This window comes from Leuciscus leuciscus (assembly GCF_965113295.1).
Source record: "Leuciscus leuciscus genome assembly, chromosome: 1".
In the NCBI taxonomy this organism is placed as follows: Eukaryota; Metazoa; Chordata; class Actinopteri; order Cypriniformes; family Leuciscidae; genus Leuciscus; species Leuciscus leuciscus.
In genome coordinates, this window is record NC_138725.1 from 46714597 (window position 1) to 46729664 (window position 15068).

Sequence of the window (15068 nt, forward strand, 5' to 3'; positions counted from 1 at the left end):
TGTCTTTTCAGGATCGATTGGTTCACGGAAATTGGTGGTCTTCTTTTTGGCTCCAGTATCGCTAGCAAAGCATCAAACTGTTCCACTGACATTCTGAGGTAAATTTTGAATCGTTTGGGATAATTTCGCAACTCCTTGATAAGGAGGTGAAACTCTCCTTCCTCTCGGCGCAATCTCAGGATTGGATGGACCCAATATTTCCTCTTTCTTTTTCTCTTTTTAAGAAGAAAGAGGGCAACAAAAACAAAATCATCCTCACTGCTTGACGAATCCATTTTGTATTTTTTGCGTTTTTTCCCGCAAAGGTTTAATAAATACGCATCGGACTCAGTGTGCAAGGTTTCTGTGCGTGACGAATTTTAAGGCTGACGAACACGAAAAAACGCATACGAAAATTTCGGACTCAGTGTGCAATGGCCTTTAAAGGGATAGTTCACCCAAACATGAAAATTGTCATCATTTACTCACCCTCAAGTTGTTCCAAACCTGTATAAGTTTCGTTCTACTGTTAAACACAAAAGAAGATATTTTAAAGAATGTTGGTAACAGTAGACGGTAGCCATTGACTTCCATAGTATTTTTCCCCCTACGTCAATGTGTGCCATCAACTGTCTGGAAGAAAGAAACTCATACAGGTTTGGAACAACTTGAGGGTGAGTAAATGATGACAGAATTTTCATTTTTGAGTGAACTATTTTATTAAAATATGCCACTCACACACCCCAAAATACATCGTTTACACAGTCATTGATTGTGCATTACATCTTTTTCAACTGGAAAACAAATTATAAACACAGTGTGTTTTCATAAATAAAATGATTACCTTAAGATTGACAGTTGGTGAACAAAATACTTCGGTGGAGGTAGTTATCCTTTATTTGTTAACTATTTGATAACACACTATTTACAGTTTTAAGATCTTGTTCTATGCTACATTCTCCATCTTGGTCCTTGTCATACATTTTTCTCCCTATCAGTGTAGCACAGTTTTATATTGGGTAGAGTAAAATATTTAAATATAATCATTTGTCAAACCTTTAACCCTGGAGAAAATAAATCCGTGGCAACAGTTTAAAAGAATTGCGCGGGGAAACCGGGGATTTGGCAACCTTGTGTACTTCCCATGTGAGCGAATCGTTCAGTCGGTTCTTCTCAATGAGCAAACTGAATTGAACGACGATATGTGCCTTCAACTGGCTTTATTAGAACATTATTCCACAACGGTATGTAAGGGACCAAAATCCGAAGTAATTACTTGCCTGCGTGAAATAATCACTAAATCGGTTTTGTGAAACGACTGTTCGAATGAACCGATTCGCGAAAATGAGTCAGAATTGAATTCCAACCACTGTTATGCATGATTGATAGGAGCGTTTGTTGTCAAACATATGTCGGTCGTGTGTAAATTATCAACAATATGGCAACAACGGGTAAAATATAACTGACATATCACGATAAATGTAAGCGCTATATAAAAAAAACAAAAACAAATTCAGGATTTAAACATTATAGAATTAGTTTCACACCGGAGCAATTTCTGTGTAGCACTGTGTCCACCAGCGAGTGGTGACGTCACCAGCAGTCCATGCCGCAGAGTTCGGGCTGCCTAAAACTGTAATTATCACAGCATTTACTTCTTTAAATACACGCGTGACAGTGTCTAATACTTTCTGAAGTGTTGACTTTGTATAAGTAGCTATTTGATATGATATTTGTATGACATCACATATCAATCTGCAACAGTGTTTGATAAGTTTGATATAAGTGCCTACTAGCTTAGCTTACTTCTGACAACGTAGCTAGAGAGCAGATGGACATGCTTTATTTCATGCTACTGTAATGTTCACAGGTTTCACATTAGGAAACATATCACACTTCATTGACAATGGGGATTCTGGAAAAGATAGCGGAGATAGAGAGAGAAATCTCTCGAACCCAGAAGAATAAAGGTAAGTCAAGAGACCCTGGTTTGAATGTCCAATGGGCCTTTTGTTGCTTTGTATCTGTTTACTTGATCGATTAAATCCTAATTAGTTCCCAACTTGTTTTGCAGCAACTGAATACCATCTGGGTTTATTGAAAGCCAAGTTAGCCAAGTACAGAGCCCAGCTTCTGGAGCCCTCAAAATCAGCTGGAGCCAAAGGTGAGGGCTTCGATGTCATGAAATCTGGCGATGCTAGAGTGGCTCTGATTGGATTCCCCTCAGTCGGCAAGGTAACAATGACACCAACTGTGCCATATTTCTGATGGACAAGACATGCTCTAATTGATGGTATTTTGTAGTCTACTTTTCTCAGTTTAATGACATCAACAGCAAGTGAAGCGGCTTCTTATGAGTTCACCACCTTGACCTGCATTCCAGGTGTCATTGAGGTATAATTTATGTTAAAATATTTCTCTTTCCTCTCTAGCTATTGTTATTATAGTAATTACAATAGTATTATATAATATCTAGTTTTGTATATAATATCATAAACATGTATATCTGACATGATATTGGTTTAATTTAATTTGTTAAAAATTCAATTCTAGTACAAAGGTGCCAACATACAGCTGCTGGATTTGCCTGGTATCATTGAGGGGGCTGCACAAGGTATTTTCTTTTGTAACATACATCTTTATGTGTAACATATTTTAACATGCGTTTAAATTCATGACTATTTGTTTGAAAGGTAAGGGCAGGGGTAGACAGGTCATTGCTGTGGCCAGAACTGCAGATGTGGTCATCATGATGTTGGATGCAACTAAAGGAGAGGTTCAGAGGTGAGTTGAAAGCCAAAGCAATGACAAAATTCGCATTTAGGGGATATAAGCATTCAAAACGTACAATCTCTCACTTGCGCTAAAATGGATCACGTTTTTTTATGACGTCACTGCGGACTTCAGCTTCTCATCACATCTTCTGTCCAATCAAATGCTCTCTAGAATCTAAAGTGTCCTGCGACTCCCGCCCCCTGTGCTATAAATAGAGAGCCTAAGTCCCTCCCCTTCCGGTGGAACACCATGGGACCTTATTTCGGAAAAATATTGAATGGTAGTCAATGGTGAGAGACAACAAATATTTTGATCTCGTTTGAATTGTGCCCTGAATTACACATATGATGTTTGTCAATTTTAAAGTCAAGAAAGTCGCAGTTTGATGTAAAACTGTTGAGCTATGAGACTGTGAAAATACATAATTACAAAGACTACAAACCCAAAAGGCGCATATGTGACGCCATACCTTTTCTCGCAATGAATGAAGCTAACTTTACTGAAGCTAACATCTGTCATTTTTTCTATAGTCTTACGTTATAAGACTTAAGTTATAATCGTAACGTTACGCCGTCATGCCTGAGGGTTTGTACCAGACTGCACACATACGTACATAGTGCGAGACGAGAGATGTAGTTCATTGAGCGATTTTCACATAAAACTAAATGTTACTCTTCTGTTTTATGACAAACTGCGACTTTCATAATTATCTTTTAAATTGACAAACATCATATGTGTAATTCAGGGCACAGTTCAGACGGAATAAAAAGATAAGTTGTCTCTCGCCTTTGACTACCATGCATATTTTTTCCGAAATAAGGTCCCATGAGCCGGAAGCGGAGGGGAGGGACTTAGGCTCACTATATCACTTGGCCAAAGCGACCATGGCTGTACTTGACTGTACGTTCGGCGGTAAACGCATGCTCAGTGTCAGCTGCTCGTGCTCATCAGTTCCATCAGTTAACTGTCGGAGCTACTGGAGTAACATATACGCCGGGATATTGTTTATTTCAAGTCGGAGTGACTGTCAGGCACGTCTGAAAGCGAGTAAGTTTAGAAACTGGATCAGCACTGACTCTGTTTTGAACGATTCAGTTCGATTTGGTGAACTGGTTCGACCGGTTCACAAAAAAAGAACCGGTTCAAAAGAACGATTTGTTCACAAACCGGACATCACTCCCGCTGTCACGTCACGGAGCAATATTGGTTGGAGATGTGTGTTCGGTTGCTCAAATGCTCGAGTTTTATTCCATTTTCAAAATGAAATGGCTAGAATTTATTCACACCTCTAACATTACTATTGAATCCAATGTATCAGCGCTCGGGTTCATTTCCATTGTGCTGTCAAGTACAACTTGCAGTCTGTTAGGTAAACTAAACGCTATTGGCTATTTGAAAAGCGGGAGGGGCCATTCAATATGTCCCGCTTTAGCTTCCTGTTTCAGTGGAAATTACGTCAACGTATCATACAAAGCTGCGCGCTTCAAGATGCTTCAGTGGGCCTTTAAGCCTAGTCCCAGACTAAAATGCATGTTCGAGCAGTTTTAAAGGTCCCATTGCATGGATTATTTTATTATTTTAGAATGTTTTCTGGGGTGCCCTTATAATGGTAGTATGTTTTTTAGATCAAAAGTTGTTATAATTTAGAAATAAAAGGCATATTTCCTAGCCTGATTGGAAAGGGGTTGTTCTTTGATCGCTTTCTGTATATATATTAATCACAGTTTTTACACAATTTTACACAGATTATTTTCATCCTACCAAGAGAAACGACGTGAATTTGATCGTTTAGTCACTGGCTTGATTTACTGAAGCATAAACTGTATTGAACGATTTTGAAAGAAAGATTATCTGTCTGAACTTGAACAATTACACATCAGAAATTCACATAACCCACTGGTTCTTCAGAGGCTCGGATGAAGGAACTAAAAAAATACTTTTGTGTTCATTTGTACATCCAAACACTGAGCAACTGCCATGCTTCGCTCGTTTGCAAGCCATGATGTCTCTCGAGGAAAAACCAATATCGCGCTCGCGCAGCTCATTTTCTCATGGGCGTGCCAAATTCTTTTTGCGGGCAAAGAAGAGAAAGGGGAGGTGACCTTTCCCCTTATGACGACATAAGGGAAAGATTTCTAGATTCGCCCGTCTGAGCTTTCATTTTCTCAAAGATACCCAGGGCTTGGTTTACACCTATCAAAATGTCTAGCCACTGGGGGACCATAGGCAGGCTAGGGGAACTCATATTAAGGTTAAAAAACGCATAAAGTGAAAATTTCATGCAATGGGACCTTTAACTGAAAGCAACTTGCACTGACATATCTTAAAATAAGTCTGTGCCATTGTTTTGTTTCAAGATGCACACCAGTAATGTTTTTTTTTCTAAGGCACATTTATAAAAGTTACTTAAATGTCCTAATTGAACTAAGGCTTAATCCTGGCTTAATCTAAGCCCTGTCTGTGAAACCAGGCCGTAGTCTTTGGAGAATGTTTGCAATATTTGCACTATAATTCTGTTTGATGATTGTTGTTTTGTTCTTCAGGGAACTTCTGGAAAAAGAACTTGAAACTGTTGGCATTAGACTCAACCGGCCCAAACCAAATATCTATTTTAAGGTCAGTGTTTCAGTTTGTCTGTTGACTAACATGTCCTTTAAATTTAGTCAATATTTTGTAGCGTCTCATTCATTCATTTTAGTCCACTTTACTCTCTCCAAAATACCATGTTTTTTGTTGTTGTTGAAAATAAAATTTTAGTTGACGATAATATGCAACTGACAAAAGTTGTCACAGATTGTCCAAACTTTTCAAAAATTAGTGGCCAGCCAGTTTTTTTTTAAGAAAGTTAGAATTTTTTCAGCAAGGACGTATTAATCAAAAGTGACAGTTAAGACATAATGTTACAAAATTTTTCTATTTCTGAATTTTCTATTTTATTTCAGAATGATTTCTGAAGAATCATGATGTGACACTGAAATTGAAATAGTCCTTTTGAAAAAATAAATAAATAAAGTTTCTGAAATACTGAGACTCTTTACTGTTAAGAGACTAATAGGATTATATACAGATATACTGAAACATTCTTTTTTTTTTATCTGTTCACATATAAAATATCTGTTTTTCAGCCTAAAAAAGGTGGTGGCTTATCGTACAATTCAACGGTTCCCCTCACACACTGCTCTGAGAAGCTTGTTCAGCTCATTCTTCATGAGTACAGTATCCTTTTGCCCAGTTTAGTCACTTTATTTAATTTTCCTCTAATGAAGAGCGACACGTCTACCTTAACTTGACTGCAGAAATCTTCAATGCTGAGGTTTTGTTCAGAGAGGACAGCACTCCAGATGAATTTATTGATGTCATTGTGGGCAACAGAGTGTACATGCCTTGCTTATATGTGAGTATATATTTCAATTCAAGTATCAGCCTAATGCAAAGCTTCTCAGATTTAACAGTATGTTGGCAAATTTGAATATGATTAATCTTGTTACAGGTGTACAACAAAGTGGACCAGATTTCTATAGAGGAAGTGGATCGTCTGGCCCATAGACCTAACAGTGTAGTGATCAGCTGTGGCATGAAACTGAATCTAGATTACCTCCTTGAGCAGTTATGGGAATACCTGGCTCTGATCTGCATATACACCAAGAAGAGAGGAGGTGTGCCTTTTTGTCCTCATATTTTAGTCATTTAAAATGTAAGCGGGCTTTCACAGTAGAGCAGTGCTGCTCAACCTTTTTGACTCAAACGCCCCTGGTATTCCAACATATTTGAAGGCCTCCCTCTATTTACAGTATTTCTGCTGTAATCATGACAAAGCTGCTTGTTTTGTATTGATACATTAAGTTAATGTTCCTTTTTAGCATTTTAATTGAGATTAGAGTTAGATTATTGTAATCAATTAATGATTTATTTGAGTTTTTAGTGTAAACCAAGCCTGTTTGGCATCAGATCTTGGTTTATTTTGGTGGGGAAGCGGCTTTCCATCCACTTGAAAAGGTGATACGGATTAAGGCTCACATTTGGTATTAAAGCATTCCTCCTAAATTTAAATCTTAACATAAATTTGGGAAGTTCCCTTCCAGAGATTGCCATAAGAACTGAACAAGTGCTATGTTTCTTTGCTGTACAGTATTTTTTATTTTTTTACAAAGCATTCATTTTGAAGAGGTGTATTGGTGTTCATTTCCTGTTAAAAATAAAAGTCAGTACAGTATAGATATTTAAATTTCTGTAATTATTGTGTTTTTGTTCTCCAATTCTTACCCTCCTTTTTTTTTATTGTTGTGTAGCACGACCAGATTTCGGTGACCCTATAATCATGAGACGAGGAGCATCAGTTGAACATGTGGTATGTCTCTGTATTACCTGCCACTTTATTTATGCATTACGCTGTGGTCAACCTGTGGAAAAACACACTCAGTGCACCTTAAACCAAAACATTTTCATAGTTATTCATTTTAGAAAACTGCATCATAGAAGATGAAGTGTTGTGCACTGTGTAAAAATATACCTGAATATGTGTATTTATATTTTATATGCTGTCTAACTAAATCTTCATCATATACTGTAACTGTATACTATAGTGGCCAAAAGTGATATCCGGAGAGGATATTTGTTTTTAATGATCCTAAAAGTTTGATTAAACCATCAAAATGTGAGGATTTTTTTTTTATATATGATGGAAGAACAAAACATTACACTTGGTTAAGGTATTTATCTGTCAAAATAAGGAAACTACAGCTACTGGTTTTATTTTATTATGCAAAAATAAATAAATAATAAATGCATAAAGACAAAAAGCTCACAGGAAAAAGCATACTTTGACTACAACATAGTGTTTAATATTTATTTCTTAATATGACAGCCTTGCAAAAGTTATATCCAACAATTTGGTATGTTTCATTGCCTTATACTTTGACTTCAAGCACAACTACTCAATAAGCTTACAAAATCTTAAACACATTTTTAACAATATTTGAATAAAGTGTGAAGATGTCAATTTTCCGAGGCCGGACATCACTTTTGGCCACTTCTGTATGTGTCAATCACTTTTATGAACTCATGATTGCGCCTCTTCTTCCAGTGTCACAGAATTCACAGGACATTAGCTAGCCAGTTCAAGTACGCACTTGTCTGGGTAAGATTCTCATTCACCTGTAGTGAAACATAGTCTTGCTTTTGTTCCGTATGTGCTTTTCTTCAACAACTACTGTCTTTTTGGATCATAGGGAACAAGCACAAAGTACAGTCCTCAGAGAGTAGGACTGACACACATCATGGAACACGAGGATGTCATTCAGATCGTGAAGAAATAAAATCTAGTCTTCAGATCCTCTACAGTATCAACAGAACATTTGATACATGCACAACAGAACATTTGTCTGTTAACAACTGCAGTGTTTCACAGAACGTGATGGAAGAACCTGTGGTCAGCCATTGAAAAGTGATTATTTTGTTTATGAAAAACATCCTGACAAAACCCATTCAAATAAATCATATTCCGATTTTTGTTCTTATTTGTGCCTTTCATAATGTGTTTTTTTTATTTAAACTGAATTGGACATGTACAGTAAGGAATAAAAGTCTGAGACTGTGAAAAATCTGGCATTCAAAAAAAAAAAGGAGGAAAAAAAGAAGAAATGTGATATTTCAGATATATTGCATATTCTGCACTACTCTAGGTCACTAACCTAATTTGTGACATTGATCATGTGAACTCCTTCTTGCAGACAGTCAGATGAAGCACAACTAGACAGAAAATAAATGTATAATAGATATATAAAAGACATTGAAAATATATAAGACTACCAGGGAAAAGTGACAAAAGAAAAGCGTTTCAACGCAAAGCAATGACCAAAGATTTCCAGATAGATTCCACCAATCCTGTGTTAGCTGTATTTTATAATCCCATAAAACCAACATGACAGACTTAAAAGATCATAGTTCATTATTTAAAGCACTTAGACAAGAACATCCAGTTCAGTTCATCCATACCAGTTTAAGATAGCTAGAGAAGATCATGTTCTTCTAAGGAGCAGCAGATTGTGTTGAACTTCGACACAACAATTTATCACCAGGTCTGTTGGTTATTTTTCACATTTTATGATGTATTAGTTAACCATTTAAATCATTGAGAAGGGTTAATTGCATCTGTAATGGATCAGGTGATGAGATTGTGATGTTTTACTGCACACATCCAAGGAACATTTACAAATGTTTTTTAAACTTGCTAAGAGAGTTTTAAATGTAGCGTATTCAGTATGAAACTTACATTTATGCATTGTAATAAAGTATGGTTATATGGTGAAGACTTGATATGATTGCAGCACACCAGCAAGTTCAACTCACAACTTAAACATGGGTGGTGACTCAGAAGCACTCTTTATGTCACAAGATGTTAACTGTTAGCTTTCTGTATTTATCTGAAAACCTAGAGCTGCCTACTCTATTCATTACAGAAAACTAGCATAATAGTTGACATTAAATATGCATGCTGAGGCACTCGGGCAGTACAACACAACAGACAAGTGTGGACTGGGGAACTATCAAGCCATTGGAAGGCTGTTCCACTTCAGGCTTGATGGGGCTTTGTGTAATTAGCCCACATTTCAAAACGCTAAAATGATGAGCAGGATGGCAAGAAACTGTTTTGGAATAACTTGAGAATTTACGTTTCTACGCTGGAGTTACTTTGAATGAGTTCGGATGGAAAGATAATGGTAAGAAGGATGAGTGCAGTGCCAATGAGCTACGCTTGTAAACATGACACTTGATGCTGGGGCCATATGGTGCTGTGTGTGTGTGTGTGTGTGTGTGTGTGTGTGTGTGTGTGTGTGTGTGTGTGTGTGTATGTGTGTGTGTGTGTGTGTGCTCGTGTGCTCTTAGCCGGGACTGTGCACTTCATCTTTTACTTCATTCTGATATTCTGCATCATTTACTGCTGTGCTGATCGTGAGGTTCTGAACATACTGGAATGTTTGAATACTGCAGTCTGACATTGTGAACTGAAATGTAGCTACACTTTTAATTAGCTATTTGTAAGTTACTGAAGAAGGGGGCTCCTTAAAGGGATACTCCACTTTTTTTGGAAATAGGCTCATTTTACAACTCCCCCAGAGTTAAACAGTTGAGTTTTACCGTTTTCGAATCCATTCAGCCGAACTCCGGGTCTGGCGGTACCACTTTTAGCATAGCTTAGCATAGATCATTGATTCGGACAGGACCATTAGCATCTCTCTCAAAAAATGACCGACGGAAAATGAAAAGTTGCAATTTTCTAGGCTGATATGGCTAGGAACTATACTCTCATTCCTGCTTAATAATCAAGAAACTTTGCAGCCATATCAGCCTAGAAAATCGCAACTTTTCATTTTCCGTTAGTCTTAGTACATGATGTAACTACAGAAGAGTCAAGTTTTAAATAGGAAAAATATCGAAACTCTTTGGTCATTTTTTTTGAGAGAGATGCTAATGGTCCTGTCCGATTCAATGATCTATGCTAAGCTATGCTAAAAGTGGTACCGCCAGACCCGGAGTTTGGCTGAATGGATTCGAAAATGGTAAAACTCAACTGTTTAACTCTGGGGGAGTTGTAAAATGAGCCTATTTCCCCAAAAAAGTGGAGTATCCCTTTAAGACCATTTAATTTTTTTTTTTTTTTATAAGCAAATGTATTTACATTTACAACAGGTCGTTCTGGTTCTCGAATCTGATTGGCTGAGAGCATTTTCCAGCTGTACGATTTTCCCACAGTATCAGCACTGGAACGTTTCACTCCACTTTGTATCACTCCACTTACGGCGACTGATGGTCAAGCAATCTTTTACAAATAGGCCTACTACTGTTGTTGTGTCATGAAATGTAGTTCTAATAGTTTTTTAGGCAAGAATGCAGGCATTTAAACCTCAAATATGTGACTCATAAACATAGCGCATAATTGACAATTTGTTTAGACCTTTTCGGAGATTGAGTTTCAGGCCATCAGCGGCCGTTTAGCGCTCATGTACCCGCAGAGAACAGCTTCATCTCGGCCAGTCCTTCGAGAATTTGCCGCTGGCTCTTATGTAGATAGTGGTTAACCCTTTATGGCACAGCGTTGCCATATGGCAACAATTAATTTCTACTAATTTCCTTGTTATTCAGAGAAAAAAAAAAAATATATATATTGCACTATAGGAATTAAAAGGGCAGGCCTTAATGTAGCCATGGTGTGCTGTTTTTAAGAAAAGAAAAAAGACATTTGAATGTTCCTCCAAAACTCTCTTTCCCGCTGTCACCCTCACACGGAGACACCAAGTGCCCCAGAAATTGCTCTATTAACCTTATTTCTAAACATCTCTTCTCAAGGGGGATTTGTTGCAGCATCTTTGATAAGTAAATTTTTTTTTTTTATTAACTTTGTCTATATGAGCAGGCTGTGATTACCTACGGCACTCATGCGGCCTGCCTACAGTCGAATCACAGCAGTGCTGATATTGCTCACAGACAAGCCCAGTGAAATAAACTGCATGACCTTTATTGAAGTTTTCAAAAAGTTAGTGAAAGAATTTGCTTTATTCTTGATCGCAGTTTTAACCGGTGTTAATAATTGCTCAGTTGGGCAATAAGACTCAATATAAATTATGGTTTTGATTGTTTTACTTTCATATTTTATAGAGCATTAACATAATCTTTAAGAGGACCAAATAGGTCATGTGACTACTACAGTATTTAAAGCATGGAAGGTGCTGAGACGACCCATTGGAAATGATTAGCATGGGCAAAGTAGAAGTGTTTTTGACACACAATAAAATGTATTATTATAAGACATAGTATGAGGGAAGTTAATGAGTATAACAATATTTCATTTAAAATGAACAACATTGATGTTTGCATATGTAGGGAATAACTGAGGTAGACATTTCATTTCATGAGGTTCCCCTGTGGTGTTACAAACGTAGTGTAATTTCACACATGACGTGTATCTCAAATTCTCTTCTTTAAAGAGCCTTTGCTGCCCCCTGGTGATTTACCAGTAGAAAATGTGTGAAATGGCTTCTAAAGGCTAAAAAAAAAAAAAAAAAAAAAAAAAAAAAAAAAAAAAATGTAGGGCAGTACTTGATTTTGTTCATCAGACATTGATTGGGTGGTTGTGGTTTGTTATTGCGGTGATGTCATGTGAGTGACAGGTTGTCCCGCCCTCACGCCAGTAAACACAGATGTCGCTGCAAGAAGGAAAGTTAATTTGATTATAGACTATGAGGGCACATGAATGTTTTAAAATAATGATGTGCAAGTATAAATCATTTATAATAAACACTGCAATGGTCCATTAAAAACAATCATTGCCAATTTTGATTTCAAGCTGATTTTAAAGTAATAATATGTGTCCTTTAGGGGGAGACAAGATACAAATTTCTGACTGATGTTAAAACGGGTGTCCTGCTACAAGTTGTTGTACCCGTGAGTTCCCCCCCCCCCCCTTAGGGCAGCTGACTGTCTATTGTACTGAACAATTATTGGTATCACAAATGTTACAGGGACTTCTAAGTAAGTAAACAAGTGTTGTTTTGGCCACAATGAGGAATAATTTTAATGAAAATTCCTTGTAGATGTGATGCACTCTCACCTCTAAAATCTAGAGGCAAGAGCTCTTTGAAACATGTCTGCAGCCACTGCTCGTAACAATTAGCTTGTAATAGGGGTGAGGCAGTTTGTTTGCATACAGAGCCAGGCCTGTAGTTTCTAGAATAATAGAAATTGTTTACCTGCTATAGCTTCTCTGAGGTATATGATATGATGCTTTGCTTTGTCTGCTAAAATGCATTTTGTCCAAATAAGAAAACAAGCAATTCACATTACCATGGCTTTTGTTCTATCTCTGAATTTTGGAAAAAGGTCTGTTTGCGTGTGTGTGCAGCTTTTACATCTGAAAGAGAGCAGTTTGGCAGAGGAACAACATAATAGATCAGCCCTTATATGAACATACAATGTGTTGGCCCAGCATAGTTCAGTGGAGCACACTAATTGTTCTGAGATCGGATCTTATATTCCAGAACAGAATATAGCCATTGAGTGACTCTTTTGGAAAAGGGATTAGATGTAATGCTTTTTTTAAAACAATTTTCAAGGTAAGTGTTACAACTACTGGCACAATCATGACAATATCATGATTTATTATGTTTTTATTTGACAGTATGCTTCCTGTACAATGCTAGTTTTTTATTTATTTATATTTCTTCACTAGGATATTAAAAAATAATAAAGATGGTTATATTTTTATTTTTGTATTTATGCTGTATATATCATTATATATTCCTTTCAATATTCCTTTTAATATATCTGGCGATTTATCACTATGTGGGCATATCTTGGACATTTGACGACCATTCTATAGATCCCAGGTGCCTTGTTAAAGATTTTCCTTCATTATTTATTAATGAATGGCTGGCATCTGCAAGCATAAGGAGGTTCATTACACTAATCAAACACTGCGCTTGTGTGTGACAAAAATTGCATGTGTGGTGTAGCCTAATTGCATTAAATTAGATAAGTCATTGACAAAGTAACAAGTCGATTCATGTTTTTTTTTTTTTTGTCATTGCTTTTACTGTTTTTAAAATGTAGTTTCTTCAGTGACTTTGGAGTTCTTATCTCAAGACAAACAACAATAAATTGAACATTAATGTGAAAAGTAGCAATTTAAAGGGATAGTTCACCCAAAAAAGAAGATTCTGTCATCAATTACTCAGTTTTTTCCAAACTTGTATGAGTTTCTTTCTTCTGCTAAACACAAAAGAAGATATTTTGAAGAATATAAGCAAACAGTTGATGGACTGAACTGACTTTCCATAGTGTGAAAAAAAAAAAATGGAAGTCAATGGTGCCCATCAACTATTTGATTACTGAAATTCTTCTTTTGTGCTCAGCAGAAGACAGAAATTCATACAGATTTGGAGCAACTTGAGGGTGAGTAAATTATGACAGAATTTTCTTTTTTGGGTGAACTATCCCTTTAAAGGGTTGTAGACAGTATTGGATGACTGCACAGTTAAGAGACTGACATTTGACATTTCATTGTGGCGAAGATGATGTTTGACATTTATTATGTATGGTGTAAGACAATGTAAAGATTTATTCACTTAGATAACTCGCTTCTAACCATTTCTAACACCACTGAAATTTTATCTAGTCCTCCTCCAAGCCTCTTAATTGTAACCTTACCCAGCGCTTGGCCTGGTGAATCGCTAGGCTTGGATTTAAACAGGTTCATTTAGGGTTTGGGGTATGCATTACGTCTCGTCAGGGAGACTAAGTGGGTCTACACAGGTTTAAGTCTTCTCTTTACTTACCTATATATACTCTAATATGTATTTAATTCCTGATGAAAGTAGTGCTGTATATATCCTGCCGAAAAATAATTTGAACTGACTTTAAGAGCGTCATTTAGTATTATAATGAAACAAGACATTGATTCTCTATTAATTAAATTGATAGCTAAAGGTAAAGTCATACGTGTTGTGTATTGAAAACGGATTGGACATCCTCGAAAGAAAGCAGCCCACCTCCTCTTGGACTTGTTTCAAAACATAACAGCTGAACAGCTGATGCACCGCAGAGGATTTAAAATTTTTTTTTTATTAGATAACCATCTCCTCTTCAAGCAAAGAAAATTACAAAAAAATGAAATCATAAAAATAATGTTCAGTTTAAATATCACCTAAATGTATTATCACATAAATATGCAATATATGCATGTGATGGCGAATATCTGAAGCAAACAATGAATGGGGTCACTCTATATTTAGAACTTTTCCGATTAATATTTAATTATTTCTTAGTGAACTGAATACAGACCGGCTATTAAGAATTTATCTCTACCAGTGTCATGAACTCTTGGAATATTAAGTGGTCAACAGAGAGATAATCACGCAGCTTATTATGTACATATGTGATTCTTGTCTGTGATAACCACAAAACATTTTCAGAGCTGACATAAACATATGTATCAGAGAGTTAGTAGCATCATAATAATGAATGTTGATACCTGTTCGGATTCTCTCCTGCTCATAAAAATATAGTCAAAAGATAAAGAAGTGCTAATTAATTGTTTTCACAACTCTCCGAAGTCATCCTATAATAAAGCATATACAATTCATGTCAATCTAAACATTTACAAGCTATATTTATTATTGGTACATATAATATACTTTTTTGTTTTGTTTTATTGGCCTAAACAAAGCAAAATCAACAAATCCAAAAATGTAGTTATATTCATTATATTCAATGAATTCAAATGATTTCCATCTCCAATAGTCCTGTTGGGTGGTTGATAA

At 36.4% G+C, this 15068-nt stretch overlaps 2 protein-coding genes across 4 annotated transcripts in view; both read left to right on the forward strand.

The window, feature by feature from the left end:
- Nucleotides 1-1122: 1122 nt before the first annotated feature.
- Nucleotides 1123-8270, forward strand: drg2 (developmentally regulated GTP binding protein 2). Of its 2 annotated transcripts, none has more exons than XM_082167022.1 (13): nucleotides 1123-1223; nucleotides 1850-1949; nucleotides 2054-2214; nucleotides 2284-2373; nucleotides 2533-2593; nucleotides 2673-2763; nucleotides 5298-5370; nucleotides 5880-5970; nucleotides 6051-6148; nucleotides 6245-6410; nucleotides 7044-7102; nucleotides 7838-7891; nucleotides 7983-8270. In XM_082167022.1, the coding sequence occupies exons 2-13, from the start codon at nucleotides 1886-1888 to the stop codon at nucleotides 8067-8069; spliced, it is 1095 nt and encodes a 364-aa protein (XP_082023148.1). In that variant the 5' UTR covers nucleotides 1123-1223; nucleotides 1850-1885; the 3' UTR covers nucleotides 8070-8270. The 2 variants fall into 2 exon arrangements, with proteins under 2 accessions (XP_082023148.1, XP_082023147.1); XM_082167021.1 differs by lacking the exon at nucleotides 1123-1223 and adding an exon at nucleotides 1325-1614.
- Nucleotides 8271-8416: 146 nt separating this feature from the next.
- The window catches only part of myo15aa (myosin XVAa), a 51326-nt gene continuing 44674 nt past the window's right edge, over nucleotides 8417-15068 (forward strand). For both annotated transcript variants that reach the window (XM_082167000.1, XM_082167001.1), the window contains exon 1: nucleotides 8417-9473. In XM_082167000.1, the coding sequence (XP_082023126.1) occupies nucleotides 9450-9473 (24 nt within the window). In that variant the 5' untranslated portion in view covers nucleotides 8417-9449. The remainder of the gene's footprint in view (nucleotides 9474-15068) is intronic.